Below are 16,181 nucleotides of genomic sequence, written 5' to 3'. Positions count from 1 at the left end.
AATCAAGTGTATCAATGTATAATACTTCATTGCAACTTTACTGTGTACGTAGTTCACTGCCGTAGTCGCCTCAAATATGTCCTCATAATGCAAACTATTTCGTCTTTATGTTAGCGGTGGAGAAAAAAGATATCATACAATTAATGTTTCAACAGTTGTCGTTTTGTCAGCTGATAGGAGAGGTAATTAGTCTTCGCCACGTTAATCCATCCATATGAACATGCTATTTATGAACAGAAACTTTCACGTTTGTAAAATTACGAAAAATTACAGAGTCCTTTGATAATGATTTAGGGTTAGCTAGACATTAGTTCCATCATGTCCGTGCTTTTACATAACGACGTTGTTATCATGAACCATATATTGTTGCTATAGGTAAAATAGGAGAGAGTTAATATGGTTTTAGCGATACTGTCTGGCTGTCCGGCAAAGAATGTTGAGTTCATGCACGTGCGTATGCAAAATGTCTCACAAAATTATGGATTCCAATATGTCTTTGTCAGCCAAAAGAAAAAAAACAGGCTTAGGTGCAAAATTTATGAATTGGCATGTGATCAAACGAAACTAAGTGAACCTTCGTTATTTCAAAAACCAATTATCTTAAGTGACATAGCAGTAGGGACCAAGGTAGACCGTCATTAGGTTCAATTACGAGTTGTTGAGCGACGTGGAAAATATCCCTGAACCAGTGATTGTACCACATACAATATAAAAGCCTCAAAACCTTTGTCATCACCATCACAAGGAATTTCTGTCATCATTGTACATGCACTATCGTTAACCTTACCCGACGGCGTGTGCAAAAAATCTGAGAAATATGTTTGAAAAGTAATTGTGTTAAAAAACGTTTAGTAATAAAGATATTCTGTCATGTATAGCTAAACACCTGAAGATATTCCAAGCAAAATGTTGTATAGTATTTACATAAAGCACAGCCTGTTTGATAGGGGCCGCAGGTATATATCACAGGTTTAGAATGTACAACATATGTTCCCTTGGAGATCAGGGAACATCAACAAACATGGAGGGTACACCAACCAATGTCCCCATCGTGACCAGAATGAATGTATTGTACCGAGCACTTCAATGTTAATTTTGAAGTGTTGGAAGCACGGGTATTGGATAGCAGCCCAAACACTACTAACACGAAGTACCCCAAAAAATTCCCACGGCATCTCCAGCCGGTAACACAGACAATGTCACTAGCTTGTAAGTGGGTTATATTGATTCGCTAAGTGTTCTTCTATTAGTTTCAGTGTACTCTGCTTATGAGCGAGTAACAATTCAATGTGCCCCACTGGGAATGCCGAACACATTAGGTTCTTTGTGGTAGTAATTCTTTATCTCAGATAACATTGAATCACATATGATGGACGGAAATTACCGACGTTTTGCGACTGCAAATCGATGATGGGAGATGACTTTAAATCTGTTTCCTTGTCGTCTGCAAAATCTATCAGTGGCTGCAAAATGTTTGATAACGTTAACCGTTCTTCAAACAATTCAAAAATTAACATTGAGGTGTTTGGTAAGATAAATACCTCGGGGCCCATGGGTTGATGTACACTCTATGTTGTACGCAGGGGCTCAGGGAACATAAACAAACATAGAGGGTACATCAACCCGTGTCCTCCTCCTGACCAGCGAACAACTTATAATGTAACAGGTCAGGCGGAGTGAGACTGTGGGGTTTCCCGCAGCAGAACAGCAGTGCCACCGGCGCCTTCGCCTGGATGAGGTTAAATGGTCTAAAATGTGATGTGATGCATCTTCCCTCTTCCCTAAATGTCATTCTAGAAGAAAGCATCAGTGTGACATGTCGATTGTGCAGTGAGTTTACAGAGAATGTGCACCACCTTGTCTGTGGATGACCTTCCTTGGCACAAACAGCATAGTTTCCGTGACATTATGAAATGACTCGATGCTTCTCCTGCCGTCTTCACCATCCCTGTGGCTTTGACTCTGATGCTTTTAAACCTCTTTGTAATAGGCCCATACACAGCCCCAGACGAATTCCTGCCAACAAACCTGAACTTGTCCTTTTTGATAAAGGTAATTAATTTACGTATATCATTGAATTTTCTGTCCCTTTTTGAAATATCTCGCTTGCATCCAAATTACACTGTCATCAGGCTTGCCCTTTGTTTGGTACCTCCTGATCTCCTGGCGCAGATCACGTGTTCCCACAACCCTTCTGACACGCTGGGAAGTGCAGAGAGCTGCAATGTTGGGGAGTCCAATTATGCTTCTACTCTTGGTGGGTCCGACTACACAGTATTTCCTGGGAGAACTCATTTTTGCTGTTTGGGCCGCGTGTAGATGGATTAAGGGCCTGAGGGATGTTGAGCCTTACCAGACTGACTTTAGTCTGTAAAGCATGATAATAATGATAATGGACATATAATAAAGCGTCGGTATCCCCATGCATTTGTGCATGCTTAAGGCACCAAGACATTACTACGGCGCTAGAAGATGAACAGTTATATGACTTATCCGACAGGGTACCCACTCCCTCCTGGGTTAACATGGACGTTGACAATTATGAACAAACTCACATATGAAATGTGTCACATGCGCATCGTTGTGGGACAGGACTGAACTCCTAGAAACTCTCAGGAGTCAAGGTGCTGAACACGGTCATCCATCCAAGGATTCTCTGTGGTCAGCGTTGCTTAACATCTCCTAATTTATGACCTTGACGCTATGCACAAGACCATACATCATTTAACCTATTGATAATGTCAGAAGACATGTCAAGATGACTGGTCGGTATATCCCCGGCACTGTCTCACAAATATGCATGACCCAGTAGATGATTAAAGTTATACTAAGGAGTGAGTTTAGTTTGATGTCACCTTCAGCAATATTCCAGAAATGGACTTTGATTTGAATATTCACCTTTAGCATAGTGTTTTCAGTGGAGACAAATGATTCGTGCGTGAGTTTTACCTTACTCCGCTTTTAGCAATACTATAGCAATATCACGGCAGGGTGCACCAGATGCGTCTTCACGCATTGTACCCATGTCATGAATCAAACCATTGTCTTCGGCGCGGCGAGAAAACGATTTAACCAAGTAGTATAAATATGACCCAGCAGATCATTAAAGTTATACTGATGAGTGAGTTCAGTTTTACGTCACCTTCAGCAAAAATTGGGATGATTTAGAAACCCCATTGTTTATACTACTAACCACTAGGCCACCGTTATCATAAGCAGTCCTTTTCTTCACTGGGTGTCATCATTCACAGACGGTGAATAGTTGAAAGTTAATCTGATTCAGATTCGACATGCCGCGGGGACAACTCTCCAGGAGTGAATGGCAAACTGTCAGTAAAATGTATTTTATGTGCGGTAACAGTCTTTATTCAAAGTGTACAAAGAAATTTCATGAGTAGCAGAAGAAGAAGCCGCAGCAGCAGCAGTAGTATTGTAGTAGTAGTAGTAGTAGTAGTAGTAGTAGTAGTAGTAGTAGTAGTAGTAGTAGTAGTAGTAGTAGTAGTAGTACGCTTTGTGCTTCACACGATTGATTATTCTATTGTAAACATTTACAGTGATAGTGATGGAACAGACAATTATTATTAACTTAATGCAAAATACAGAAAAACTAATCCTTAATTAGACCCTCGATTTCGCGGAATTGAGGACATTCACGCAAATTAACTGCATCACGTAACAGACAAATTTGCTATGTTTTATATTACATTTCAAATATGTCAACATGTATTTCTGAAGCTTTTGTTTTGCCCTCAAAATGCCAATCCAAATGTTTACTATCTGTTCAAAATCATAAATATCTTTAACACCTTGGCCAGGGTTTTCCGTTCGTTTTATTCATACTGCTGATAATATTGCTATATCTGAATACCAGCTGACTTTAAAAAATGCCAAAATTCTATAACAGTCAAAGGTTTGAAAAGGATTAAAACCTCAGCGTGTCTTGTGAATCTAAACCATGATTGCCGCAAGTAAGATCAACGTCAAGGAGGCCATGAGGGTTCCTGCGCCACTGGTTCTGGGATAGTTAAAGTCATTCTCATTCACATAGCACATGGCCAGCTTGCCGAGGAACTCCAGTCCCTCTTTGGATCGTCGCATGAGATATCTGGCATATTCGGAGACATCGCCTCCACTCAGGCAGGGATTTTTAAGGATGTCCATGGCCGCCATCTTGCATTCGGGAGTGCATATATTGGCCAGAAGATCACAGTTGTCGTTTACGGCCTTGAAGAGTGCCTTAGACTCAGCATCAACTTGAAATATAAATTCCCAGACGTTGCAATTCTCCTCGATGAGGCTCTCACGCCCACACACATTGATGCTCTTCCACGACACGCACCCGCCATTCTTCAGAGCATGTTCTGGGTAGTAATAAAGGAAACCAAAGCACATTTCATCTGATGTTCCATCGCCATAGAAAACCCATTTCTTCTTATACGTAGACTCGTATTTGCAGGTGGTCACTAAGCTGTCCCCGGGAAGAAGCTCAACTGGATCATCATAACTGTAGTGACAAAAAGTACGAGGTAATAACATATTTAGTCATTTCAGAGTTTCAGTAAATATGCATGTCATTCCGTCCCAATTCTCTTACATGTTGACGATGACTCTATTATTCTAAATCGCACTCGGTAAGTGTTCAAGTATATGGCAGTGGTTTGTAAATATTCGAGTCCTAACCAGAAATGCCAGTGATCGATATAGTGAGCAGCAATCACGTGATACAATGACACGTAATCAGCAGTCACCAGACCCCACAATCAAAACCATTTAATTATCTCACAAGACAGTAGGTCATGTGTGGCAGTTCAAACTCTGTTTCTCAAAGTAAGCATGTTCTTACCGAAAGTAGTGAGGCTGGTCATAGCTGTACTGTGGTTCATTGGTCAGATAGCGGACCCGTTGTCCATTTCGCCTTAGCTCCACAGACGCTGATCTACCTGTAAAGATGAAACATTTACCATTTACTAATGGTGCCAGTCTGGAAGCAGCAACATTAACAATATTAGAATCGTCAAAATGTATATTTCCTAATTGTTATTTATTTGTCCTTCAGGGCGTCCACTTCATAAACTCCCAAGTGATAGTCGCATCCGACGTGTATGTGCATGTTGAAGATAGTCAAACGGTGTACTTGGCTATTTATCTAACCTGACACATAAATGCCATTTTCTGATTGTCTAAACGCTCTTCTAATATTTTCAATGTACCCCCTTGCCAGTGGCAACTCATTCGGCACTTCGAGGTAGTGCTTATTTATCTCGAATACCATTGAATGACGCAGTCTCAATCTGTTTTTCTTGTGTCATCTGCAAAATCTAGCGATGGATACGAAAAAAATTGCCTCACTTCCCAATAAATGGGTTTTGACAAAACGTTCAAATGTAGTCCCTGTGAATATTAAGAAGGGGAGCTACATCACGGCAACTTTACTAAGACAATACCTGCGGGAAAAACAGCAAGATGCAGGATTCGAATGGTTTGATTCACACAGGTTGGTTGAAATGTACGATCCGATACCCATGCTTCAAACAGTTTAAAATTAACATGGAGATAAGATAAATACTTTGTTCACTGGTCCCTCGGGGTTCTTCAGGCTGGGGGAATATAAACAAACATCGAGGGTACATCAACCCATGTCTCCCTCATGATCACAGAACAACTAAATTATAATGTGGTAACAGTGGATAATCTGACCTGACTGTGCCTCACACTGACCACCTGTGTTCAAATCCAGGGTGATACTCAAACCACAAATTACTGCATATAATCGAGTCTAGACCAGACAATCCAGTGATCAACGGCATGAGCATCGGTCTCCAAAATTGGGATACGATCACATGTGTCAACCACTGTCAACTATCACTTACCTAAATAATGCATGTGATTGAGGGCCATTGGGACATAGATGGGTTCTGTGATAAGTTTTCTTGTGCATTCAGATGTACATTCTCCTTTAAACGTGACCTCTGATTGTCCAGGGGGAATTGCTAGGTTGAACTGTCCGAGTGACATAATCGAGCCGTTATTTTTCCGTAAGTTGGCGGTGTAAAAGATGGTCATTCCTGAACTGTCCTTCCAGCCTGACACTTCGTTTGGATTGTTCCAGTGAAACTGAAAAAAAACGAGTGCGTGAGTGAGTGAATTTTATGAGTAAGTGAGTTTATGAGCGAGGGAGTGAGTTTTGTAAGAGTGAGTTTTGTTGGTGAGTTTTGTTAGCGTGTGCGTTTTGCTAGTGAGTGAGTGAGTTTTATGAGTGGCCAAAATATCGCCGTGTGCAGCCTTAAACAAAAAGCAATAATTTTCAAAGAAATTTAGTTCCTAGTACCTCCAAGGCAATCCGTTTGTATTTTGATTTTCCAAAAACTAGTCCAAAGTTCTCATTGAGGCATTCTCCAGGAGATCCAACTGTCCAGCCTCCGAGACCCCCTGTGCATCCCTTCCCTGCATCCATACCGCACTTGTACGGTTCTGTTGGCAGTTCCTCTGCAAAAAAATAGATATGTACAGCTCACCATTTTCTAGGAATTCTAGGAAGGTAATACTTCAGCCCTTTGCTGTTTCACTCGGAGACGTATTCAGGATCATTACCCAATGGCTAATATAATGAGCAACGTCGGAGAAACGATAAGACGACTTTACGGACGGTAGTCTTAATGCCCAGACGTCGCAAAGCATAACAGAAATTTGTCCATTCTTGTCCAAACTGCACTGAGTGCATGGATGTGTTGTCAACTGAAGACGGGTGCGACGCACCTGATGTGTCAGAGCAGCCGTAGACTACGACGTGATGCATGACGTTGTCGTTGTCGATGAGAGGCTTGCTTCCAATGTAGTGGTAGTCCTGGTCAGAGGGGACGTCGAAGATCATGCAGATGTAGGTGGTGTCCACTGCGGGGACCTCGGTTTCAGGGAAACGGATTGTGAAGTTCTTTACGTCTGTGGAGAATGAGATGACTACTTAAGGACAAGGTGTGCATTATTTGGGTACGAATTAGAATGAATGAGTGAGTGAGTCTCATCACATCTTCAAAAGTTCTTTTCTTTTCACTGGTGGCACACGAAAGAATCCAGATAAACAACGTTTCGTTTCAGACTTATGTCACGAGAGTGTGTTTATGATGAAAACATTGCACATATATTCGGGGGTGCAAATGAACGATTTACCTGGTGCTTTCAGGGCATCGCACTCCAGTTCTGACCCTTTGCACGAGACCCACGCATTCTTCGCTGTACAGGCCGGGGAGTCGAAAGGGTCACACACACCTGGAATATATAGAAGGTCGTTCTCCATAAACCGAGCTGATATTGAATAAACATGTTCACATATGATAAGTCGGTGCTTTATCGAACTTTCATAAAATTCACGTGACCTCCTCATTCATTCAGTTTGTCCTTAGCTGATAAGAATGTAGATTTGATGATCACAGTAACTGGAAACGTACTCATTTCTCAAACTAAATGTTTAAATTAACCAAACACATAGTATTACTCAATGTATTTCTTCACTCATTGTGTGAATCTGAGCGGATCCTGGTGCATCTAAGGGAAGAGATATATTCTAAAAGAGACCGCTTTTAATGGTAAAACAGATGAGAACTATGACATCCTTGAAGGGGCATTGCTGCGTTTTCGCCATTACAAAAGACAAGCACAAAGTGGCAAAATTTAGGTTAGATAATGCAACCATGTGACATTTTGGCCATTTGTCGCTGTTTTAAGAATATTGTACTTTATTCAACAAAGAGGGAACAGTGCGACATAATGACAGTTTTCAAGGACAAAATCATGTACAATATCAATTCTTCTGCCAAATAATAAGAGCGAAGTGTAATATAAACATTAAAGTCTGCATCAACGCGATTTCATTTCTTGGAGTCCATACAGGCCTCATGATCCACACATGATCCATTCATGATGAGTTCCACCTAGCCATGATACACTTCATTTCCAAAACAAGCATTCAGCAATTGTAACCTGTGTTGTGCCAGGATCACCAACTGCATGTCAATATATGAAATCAATGTGGTTGATATTGCATACCTGGGTGAGTAATGTCGGTTGTCCGTGAGGGGAGATTACCACTGTCTGCAGTCCACACGCAGTTCGGGTCACCCAGCTCTTGACCGTTGGTCATACCGTCACCATCAGAATCTAAACGGCACAAATCTTGTGTCCACTTAAACAGAATATAAACCATTGTGAACAGAAAGAAACTTCAAAGCACAGTTTTTGACTCAGTCACGAGACGATTAAGGTTTTTTCAAACACTGATACATGGCCTTAAAATGCTTTACCACAAGGAGTATGAGTATTTTGCTCAAACGTTTTAAAGTGCTTGACACACTGTAGATGCGCTTGGAATCAAACCCGGGTCTTTAACCGCAAGTCTACCCTACCGCCCCGTTTGGTCAAGGCGTCCAGCCTCATCGAATATAAGGACTGACATTCGAACTTTAGCGAGACAGTGGGATAGCCTTGTGGTTAAAGCGTTCGTTTGTCACGCTGAAGACCTGGGTTCCATTCCATGCATAGGGACAATATGTAAGGCCCATGACTGGTTTCCTTCCTGCTGTGATATTGCTATGATGTTGCTAAAAGAGCAAAACAAAAAAAACAGCCTCACTTATTCACTCACTTGAATCATATGGACATATTATGACAGTTGTCCTATTAAATAGATACCCTGTGACCGTGAGAAGCGAAGTCTTTGCCAAAGTCGTTTCGGTTTCCTCCCCCAAGAGCGTTGATGTGACCCAGGCCATGCCAGTAGAAGTTAGGTCTGCAGGGATGAGGGACCCGTTTGCCATTTGGCAGACGATCCCGGTATTCTCCATACCCCGACACACCACACGCCCCCAAGAGAAGCAGGAAAATTATCAGTGCCCTGCGGAAACACGAGTGTGGAATTGTAGTGGTAGGCAAAACAAGTATATAGGCTGCGTATTATATGCAGGTGGTATAGATGTAGTACTTTATTAGCGATAATCACCTCTTCCGCCCATCCCGGTACTGCTCCTGTGACAGCTGATTTTCTAAGGAACAGTAACATCACAGTTTTGCCTTGCTAAAAGTCTGGGCATAAACTATTTTGAACATAGGGTGTGCGAGGTCCTAGGGTTCATGGGAAACGAATGTTTCCGGCAGTGGTGTAGTATCCCGAGGGCTACATTGAGGACACTGATTGGAACAAATACCCCTAGACGTTGCCAAACAGTAGCGAGAGCTCGTGGGAGACATACTCGATGCTTTTTTTTTCTTCATTTGAGCTGAAAACTGAAGTCTGTTATGTTTGTTGTAATTAAAATCTGAAATCTTATGCGATTCCTTATTTTCTTACATGTCTGTGTGTGCCTGTTAGTGCGTCTGTGTGTGTGTCTGTTTGAATATGTCCGTGTGTGCGTGTGCATGTCTGCGAAATCACATTTCACATTCCCCGAACACGACCTACTTCACGTGTGAAAGAAAAACAAACGTTGTGAAATATAAACAGAGCATGGCGCAATACCTGAGCAATGAAACGTCGCCATGGCACACCCCTTTCATTTGCCTGTGACGCTTTTACTTGAAGGGTGGTGACAGAGACGCTCTCTGAAGTCTCTTTGTAAACCGAGCAGCTTCAAACATTAAACTAGGTCAGGGTTGTACTGGCAATGTCAGTTCAAACAAAGTGCCATACCACTGAAAGACTTTCTTTGGTATACTTGTTCATAACTATATACGGAGTGACAGACACTCGATGCACTCAAATCGATGTTTGCTAAAGGTGTATGGTCTCTTTGAGCGCTTCGTAACTACTAAAGTACATTTAAACACGAGACATACAGGATAGAACAACAAGGTCATGTGTGTGTCGTGATAGAATACGTTGTTGCTTCCGTTAATTTTTTTTTCTCTTGTTTGTTTGTTTGTTTTGTTTAGTATCGCAGCTGAAATAAACCAGCTGGTTTGCGGTTGATCAGACAAGCTGGAGGCTCATACAGTGAAGGAATCAAGTCTGTCCTGGTAAGTCGTGGGCTATTATGGCCTAGACAGTTTGCATAATGATTGAAAAAAGATTTTTCCGGTTGTTTTTTTATGTTTATCGCGGCACTGGCAATATTCAGTATCAACCAGATAATCCTGTGGCCAACAGCATGAGCATCAATCTACGGAACTGGAATAATATGACACGTGTTAGCGAGCGTGACCACACGATCCTGTTAGTTTCCTTTAACGACAAGCATTTTTACTGAAAATCAAGTCTAACCCGGATCTTCACAGTCCACACAAACGTAACAATGCTACCGAAAAGCATATTGCCATATAATACGGATATATTACAACACTTGTCAGGCCTGGGCATACTTGCTAGTCGTAAAGGTACACAAGGGCTTAACATATATTTTTGCATAGTCCCTTAATTTGCATAGTCCATTCGTTTCAGAAAAGCAGCAGAGGGTCGGATGATCCTGGCACAGTCAGGCTGGTGAGGCCCATCATTAACTCAGAGTTCTTGCCCCCTCCACATGCAGCCCAGACAAGGAATGAGACTTCTCCCCGGAAACACTGCCTAGTCCAAGCCACTATGAATATGAAGACTCCCCAACACTGCAGCCCTCTGCATTACCCAAAGTGATACAGAGTGGGCTGTGCTCTCGGCGGAGAACCCGGACACTCTTCTGACCTGCACCGGTAGATCAGGAGGTACCAAACCAAGGGCACCGAGCACAGTGGGGAGTATGACACTGAACCTGACATGCAAGCGAGACATTTCAAAGGCGAAGTCCGCATATTTAGCATGCTGTCAAAAGGGAAAGAAAATTCTAAAACATAAATAAGTTCAATGATATGAATACATTCACTGGCTTTATCAAACAGGGAAAGACCAGGCTTGTTGGCTAGACTTCTTCTTAGGCTGTACATGGGTCTGTTCCAACAAGTTTAAACCCATCATGTGCAGGCTCGTACCATGGCTATAACTAGAAGTCTAAGCCACACGCGTGGCGAATTTGATAGTAGAAGCAGCGAGCCATGCCATCATGTCTTTTGAAATATGCTGTTTGTGCAGTCTCTGTAAATTCGTAACACAATCGTCATTTCATTTTCACATTTTCGGTAAGAATCACATTTAGGCGATTGTGAGTGTGAAGTGACTGATCTTGGGGAGCAAAGAGAAAGCCCTTTGCTGGATATGTAAGACCTTTCGGCTTTATCCAGGAGAAGGAGCCGGTTGAAGTACTGTTATTTTCCACGCATTTGATACACACAGTGTATTGGCTTCTCAGAAAGCTAAGCTTCTCCACAATTGAGACCTTTAACTAACTTGGTGAATGTTTCACCAGGTTACCTCCTATCTCTGTACCGTCCAGCAGGACATCGCCATTCACAAAATTAACATCAAATATAAGATTTGTCCAACAACCTTGTCACGCTCAAAATAGCGGCAGAATTTCTTGCTGTAGATGTAACCAGGGGAGAGGTTTCGGGGTTCGGGTAAACCCGGAGAGGTTTCGGGGTTCGTGTAAACCCCGAACTGTCATACTTGTCAAGCACTGCTTTAGCTCAGGGTCCTTATCACCTGTACCTGTCATCCAGACTGCCTACGGGATGTCTCCCAGGGAAATGCCGTTCAGTCCTTTAACACTCCGAAACACTGGAGTTATCTGACATAATATGTAAAATACATACACATGTTCATATGCCTAACATTATGTGGATGTGTGTGAGTGTGAATGTGTATGCGTGCTTGCGTGTGCGTGCATACGTGTGTGAAGTCCAGTTGAGCACAAATACTGCAGGGAATGAGGTGAGTACCTGTGATAATGTATCACGGACTGACAGACATGTATACAATATATACAATATAACTGCATGGGTCGCCACACACGATATAACGGTACAATTAATGAAGATAAAACTTCACTCACCCGCTCATCGCTGTGCCAGTGTAAAAATTGACACACATTAAGCCCACCTGTGCCTTTTGTACTCACGGATCTCGTTGCAGACAAATACTGTGAACACTGTGAAGCAGAACTAGCCAATATCACGTGGTATGCAAGTACAGGACACAATTCGGATTTACTTACTCGTGAATGTATGTGACCCAAATACGTATTATGTTCGACACAAACAGGAGGTGATTGAAGTGGGGACTCTCCCTATTATTCAGTGATGTCACCTAGGCTCTGACTAATAAAACATTGCGAAAGTCTTAGTACTGCATGTAACCTTTATTCTCCCATCATTTTCAGCTTTAAGGTAGCCACGTGCTTTTAGGTGAAAGGTATGCCAAATATCACTTGCTTAGATTTTTAGTCAAGAAAACCGTTCATACCACCATGATTCACAGTGAAAATTGGCCACTCTAAACAAAAGATTTTACTATTTGTCGTGCTGCTTTATTACTTTTTTTAAGAATAATGATAATTGAAAACAGGTGTGATAAAGGCCTCAAAACAAAGTTTTTAACGATACTTTTGTACTGATAATTGTCGCATTTTCCGTAAAAGATGCCGCTTATAGTGTTTAACTATACTTGGCACGCGAATATGTGGGCATACTCCTTTGTGTGTGCCCTAGTGTCCCTTTGTCCCTTTTAACCCTGTTTTTTTAAAAACATAATACAGCAGGGAGTATGGGTTGCTTTCTCAACAGAAAGACACAGTGCATCGTTGATCGTAAAAATCTGTTCATTGATCGTTGTTTTAAGGGTTAGTTTCATTAAACTCATGTGAGTTTCCACAGCACTAAAGAACTGTTTTCTTTCATGTTTCATTTACGTTCATCTCCAAAAACCTTTTATAATTGATGAACGGGCATCAAGTGAGAGAGTGAGTGCATTTAGTTTACCGCCGCTTTAGCAATATTCCGCCGACAATATCACGGCAAAGGGACACCAAGAATGGGCTTCACACTGTTTACCCATGTTGGGGAAACCGGACTTCGACGAGCGAACGCTTCAGTCACTTGGCGATCCCAATGCTCAAAAGGTAGTGTTGGCTGATTCGAAGCAACATTCATTTGTGCACCCCTTACGCGTGCCGACACCTGTGATTTTAAATCGTAGCCTCACTTGCGTCTTACCTCTAATATCAACAGGGCGATGGGTAACCTAGTGGGTAAAGCCAAAGTGTCGGGTTCGAATTCCCAGTGGGTACAGTGCCCATGTACCCCGTCATGATATTGATGGGATATTGTTTATAATGGTGTACTCGCTCACTCCCCAAACATCACCATCGTCATCAGAAGTCGTTGCTCTTGAGATCAATCTTTAAGAGATCCATCCTGACTCACTGTTCTCACAAAGCTGCAAAACAGAGGACTTCAACTGTAAATAGGGTGAAATATGATGGTTTAGGATTATATTAGTAACTAGGAATATCTGTTACCAACTGCTGACAATATCTCATGTAAACAATATGCTACTATGAAATACAAACGGTTGTGTGTATATAGTAAGTTTGGTTGGTTTTTTTTAAAGCTTCAGCCAGGTATTTCCCAGTTGTATGCGGCGGTCTGCTAACAATAATGGAGTATTTACGAGGAAATACATTGATATACATAATGAGCATCGATTTACTCAATCAGTATATCACGAAATATGTCAACCGATTCGGCGATCCTGACCACCCAATTCCGTTAGTCGCCTGTTATGACAAGTTTGGGTCGCTGAAGACCAATTCTCCATCTTAGATATTATCATCTACTGATAACAGTGGCAGAAAGGTACGGTGTCATTCATATATTTTAGAACGTGACACAAGGCGGACGGTTCAGAGCGGTAAACAATTTAAACCCAATATTGTGTGATGTACTTCTCACAACAAAAATAGGCAACACGTATTTTCAGTGTAACATCTTTATCAATCTCGATCGCGATTTTTGAGTACATGTTACAAATAGGTAACTATTCCAAGGATGCATAACCCTTAGTGACTGTCAAACTGATTTATCTGATAACACTGACATCACCCTAAAAATCACCCGCAGAAATAACATGCAAAATGTGAAGACGAATGCGCTTCACTCTTGACACATGCACCTTTATCGGTGTACACCTCTGGTACAACAAGAGGGTCCTGACTTCAGCTTTATGGATGATGATGCCCGTGTTACGACGTCCTAACACACCGTCCGTGGATGATGATGCCCGTGTTACGACGTCCTAACACACCGTCCGTGGATGGTAATGCCCGTGTTACGACGTCCTAACACACCGTCCGTGGATGGTAATGCCCATGTTACGACGTCCTAACACACCGTCCGTGGATGATGATGCCCGTGTTACGACGTCCTAACACACCGTCCGTGGATGATGATGCCCGTGTTACGACGTCCTAACACACCGTCTGTGGATGATGATGCCCGTGTTACGACGTCCTAACACACCGTCCGTGGATGATGATGCCCGTGTTACGACGTCCTAACACACCGTCCGTGGATGGTAATGCCCGTGTTACGACGTCCTAACACACCGTCCGTGGATGGTAATGCCCATGTTACGACGTCCTAACACACCGTCCGTGGATGATGATGCCCGTGTTACGACGTCCTAACACACCGTCCGTGGATGATGATGCCCGTGTTACGACGTCCTAACACACCGTCCGTGGATGATGATGCCCGTGTTACGACGTCCTAACACACCGTCTGTGGATGATGATGCCCGTGTTACGACGTCCTAACACACCGTCGGTGGATGATGATGCCCGTGTTACGACGTCCTAACACACCGTCCGTGGATGGTAATGCCCGTGTTACGACGTCCTAACACACCGTCCGTGGATGATGAAGCCCGTGTTACGACGTCCTAACACACCGTCCGTGGATGATGATGCCCGTGTTACGACGTCCTAACACACCGTCCGTGGATGGTGATGCCCGTGTTACGACGTCCTAACACACCGTCCGTGGATGATGAAGCCCGTGTTACGACGTCCTAACACACCGTCCGTGGATGATGATGCCCGTGTTACGACGTCCTAACACACCGTCCGTGGATGATGATGCCCGTGTTACGACGTCCTAACACACCGTCCGTGGATGATGATGCCCGTGTTACGACGTCCTAACACACCGTCCGTGGATGGTAATGCCCGTGTTACGACGTCCTAACACACCGTCCGTGGATGGTAATGCCCATGTTACGACGTCCTAACACACCGTCCGTGGATGGTAATGCCCATGTTACGACGTCCTAACACACCGTCCGTGGATGGTAATGCCCGTGTTACGACGTCCTAACACACCGTCCGTGGATGGTAATGCCCATGTTACGACGTTCTAACACACCGTCCGTGGATGGTAATGCCCGTGTTACGACGTCCTAACACACCGTCCGTGAATGGTAATGCCCATGTTACGACGTCCTAACACACCGTCCGTGGATGGTAATGCCCATGTTACGACGTCCTAACACACCGTCCGTGGATGGTAATGCCCGTGTTACGACGTCCTAACACACCGTCCGTGGATGGTAATGCCCATGTTACGACGTCCTAACACACCGTCCGTGGATGGTAATGCCCACGTTACGACGTCCTAACACACCGTCCGTGGATGGTAATGCCCATGTTACGACGTCCTAACACACCGTCCGTGGATGGTAATGCCCGTGTTACGACGTCCTAACACACCGTCCGTGGATGGTAATGCCCATGTTACGACGTCCTAACACACCGTCCGTGGATGGTAATGCCCATGTTACGACGTCCTAACACACCGTCCGTGGATGGTAATGCCCGTGTTACGACGTCCTAACACACCGTCCGTGGATGGTAATGCCCGTGTTACGACGTCCTAACACACCGTCCGTGGATGGTAATGCCCGTGTTACGACGTCCTAACACACCGTCCGTGGATGGTAATGCCCATGTTACGACGTTCTAACACACCGTCCGTGGATGGTAATGCCCATGTTACGACGTCCTGACACACCGTCCGTGGATGGTAATGCCCGTGTTACGACGTCCTAACACACCGTCCGTGGATGATGATGCCCGTGTTACGACGTCCTAACACACCGTCCGTGGATGGTAATGCCCATGTTACGACGTCCTAACACACCGTCCGTGGATGGTAATGCCCATGTTACGACGTCCTAACACACCGTCCGTGGATGGTAATGCCCATGTTGCGACGTCCTAACACACCGTCCGTGGATGGTAATGCCCGTGTTGCGACGTCCTAACACACCG

The 16,181-nt window shown here is 43.5% G+C and overlaps 1 protein-coding gene across 1 annotated transcript; it reads right to left on the bottom strand.

The window, feature by feature from the left end:
• Positions 1 to 3,343: 3,343 nt before the first annotated feature.
• Positions 3,344 to 12,094, bottom strand: LOC137273677 (dopamine beta-hydroxylase-like). The gene is made up of 9 exons (XM_067806471.1): positions 11,910 to 12,094; positions 8,686 to 8,887; positions 8,044 to 8,179; positions 7,168 to 7,266; positions 6,757 to 6,939; positions 6,329 to 6,486; positions 5,871 to 6,114; positions 4,844 to 4,940; positions 3,344 to 4,504 (listed from the first exon to the last, which is right to left on the bottom strand). The coding sequence occupies exons 1-9, from the start codon at positions 11,945 to 11,947 to the stop codon at positions 3,949 to 3,951; spliced, it is 1,713 nt and encodes a 570-aa protein (XP_067662572.1). The 5' UTR covers positions 11,948 to 12,094; the 3' UTR covers positions 3,344 to 3,948.
• Between the last annotated feature and the right edge of the window lie 4,087 nt (positions 12,095 to 16,181).

Source organism: Haliotis asinina, chromosome 2 (genome assembly GCF_037392515.1).
Source record: "Haliotis asinina isolate JCU_RB_2024 chromosome 2, JCU_Hal_asi_v2, whole genome shotgun sequence".
NCBI lineage: Eukaryota > Metazoa > Mollusca > Gastropoda > Lepetellida > Haliotidae > Haliotis > Haliotis asinina.
The sequence above is the reverse complement of the archived record's forward strand: the minus strand, read 5'-3'. Positions and strand labels throughout refer to the sequence as shown.

What these genes read in the sequence shown, in the direction of transcription:
- LOC137273677 (XM_067806471.1), bottom strand. Translation starts at nt 11,947, where the DNA reads ATGTGTGTCAATTTTTACACTGGCACAGCGATGAGCGG. An exon ending in CGGCTGCTCTGACACATCAG is followed by an intron (nt 6,487 to 6,756) that starts GTGCGTCGCACC and finishes ATTTTTTTGCAG; the next exon opens with AGGAACTGCCAACAGAACCG. An exon ending in CAATCACATGCATTATTTAG is followed by an intron (nt 4,941 to 5,870) that starts GTAAGTGATAGT and finishes TCATCTTTACAG; the next exon opens with GTAGATCAGCGTCTGTGGAG.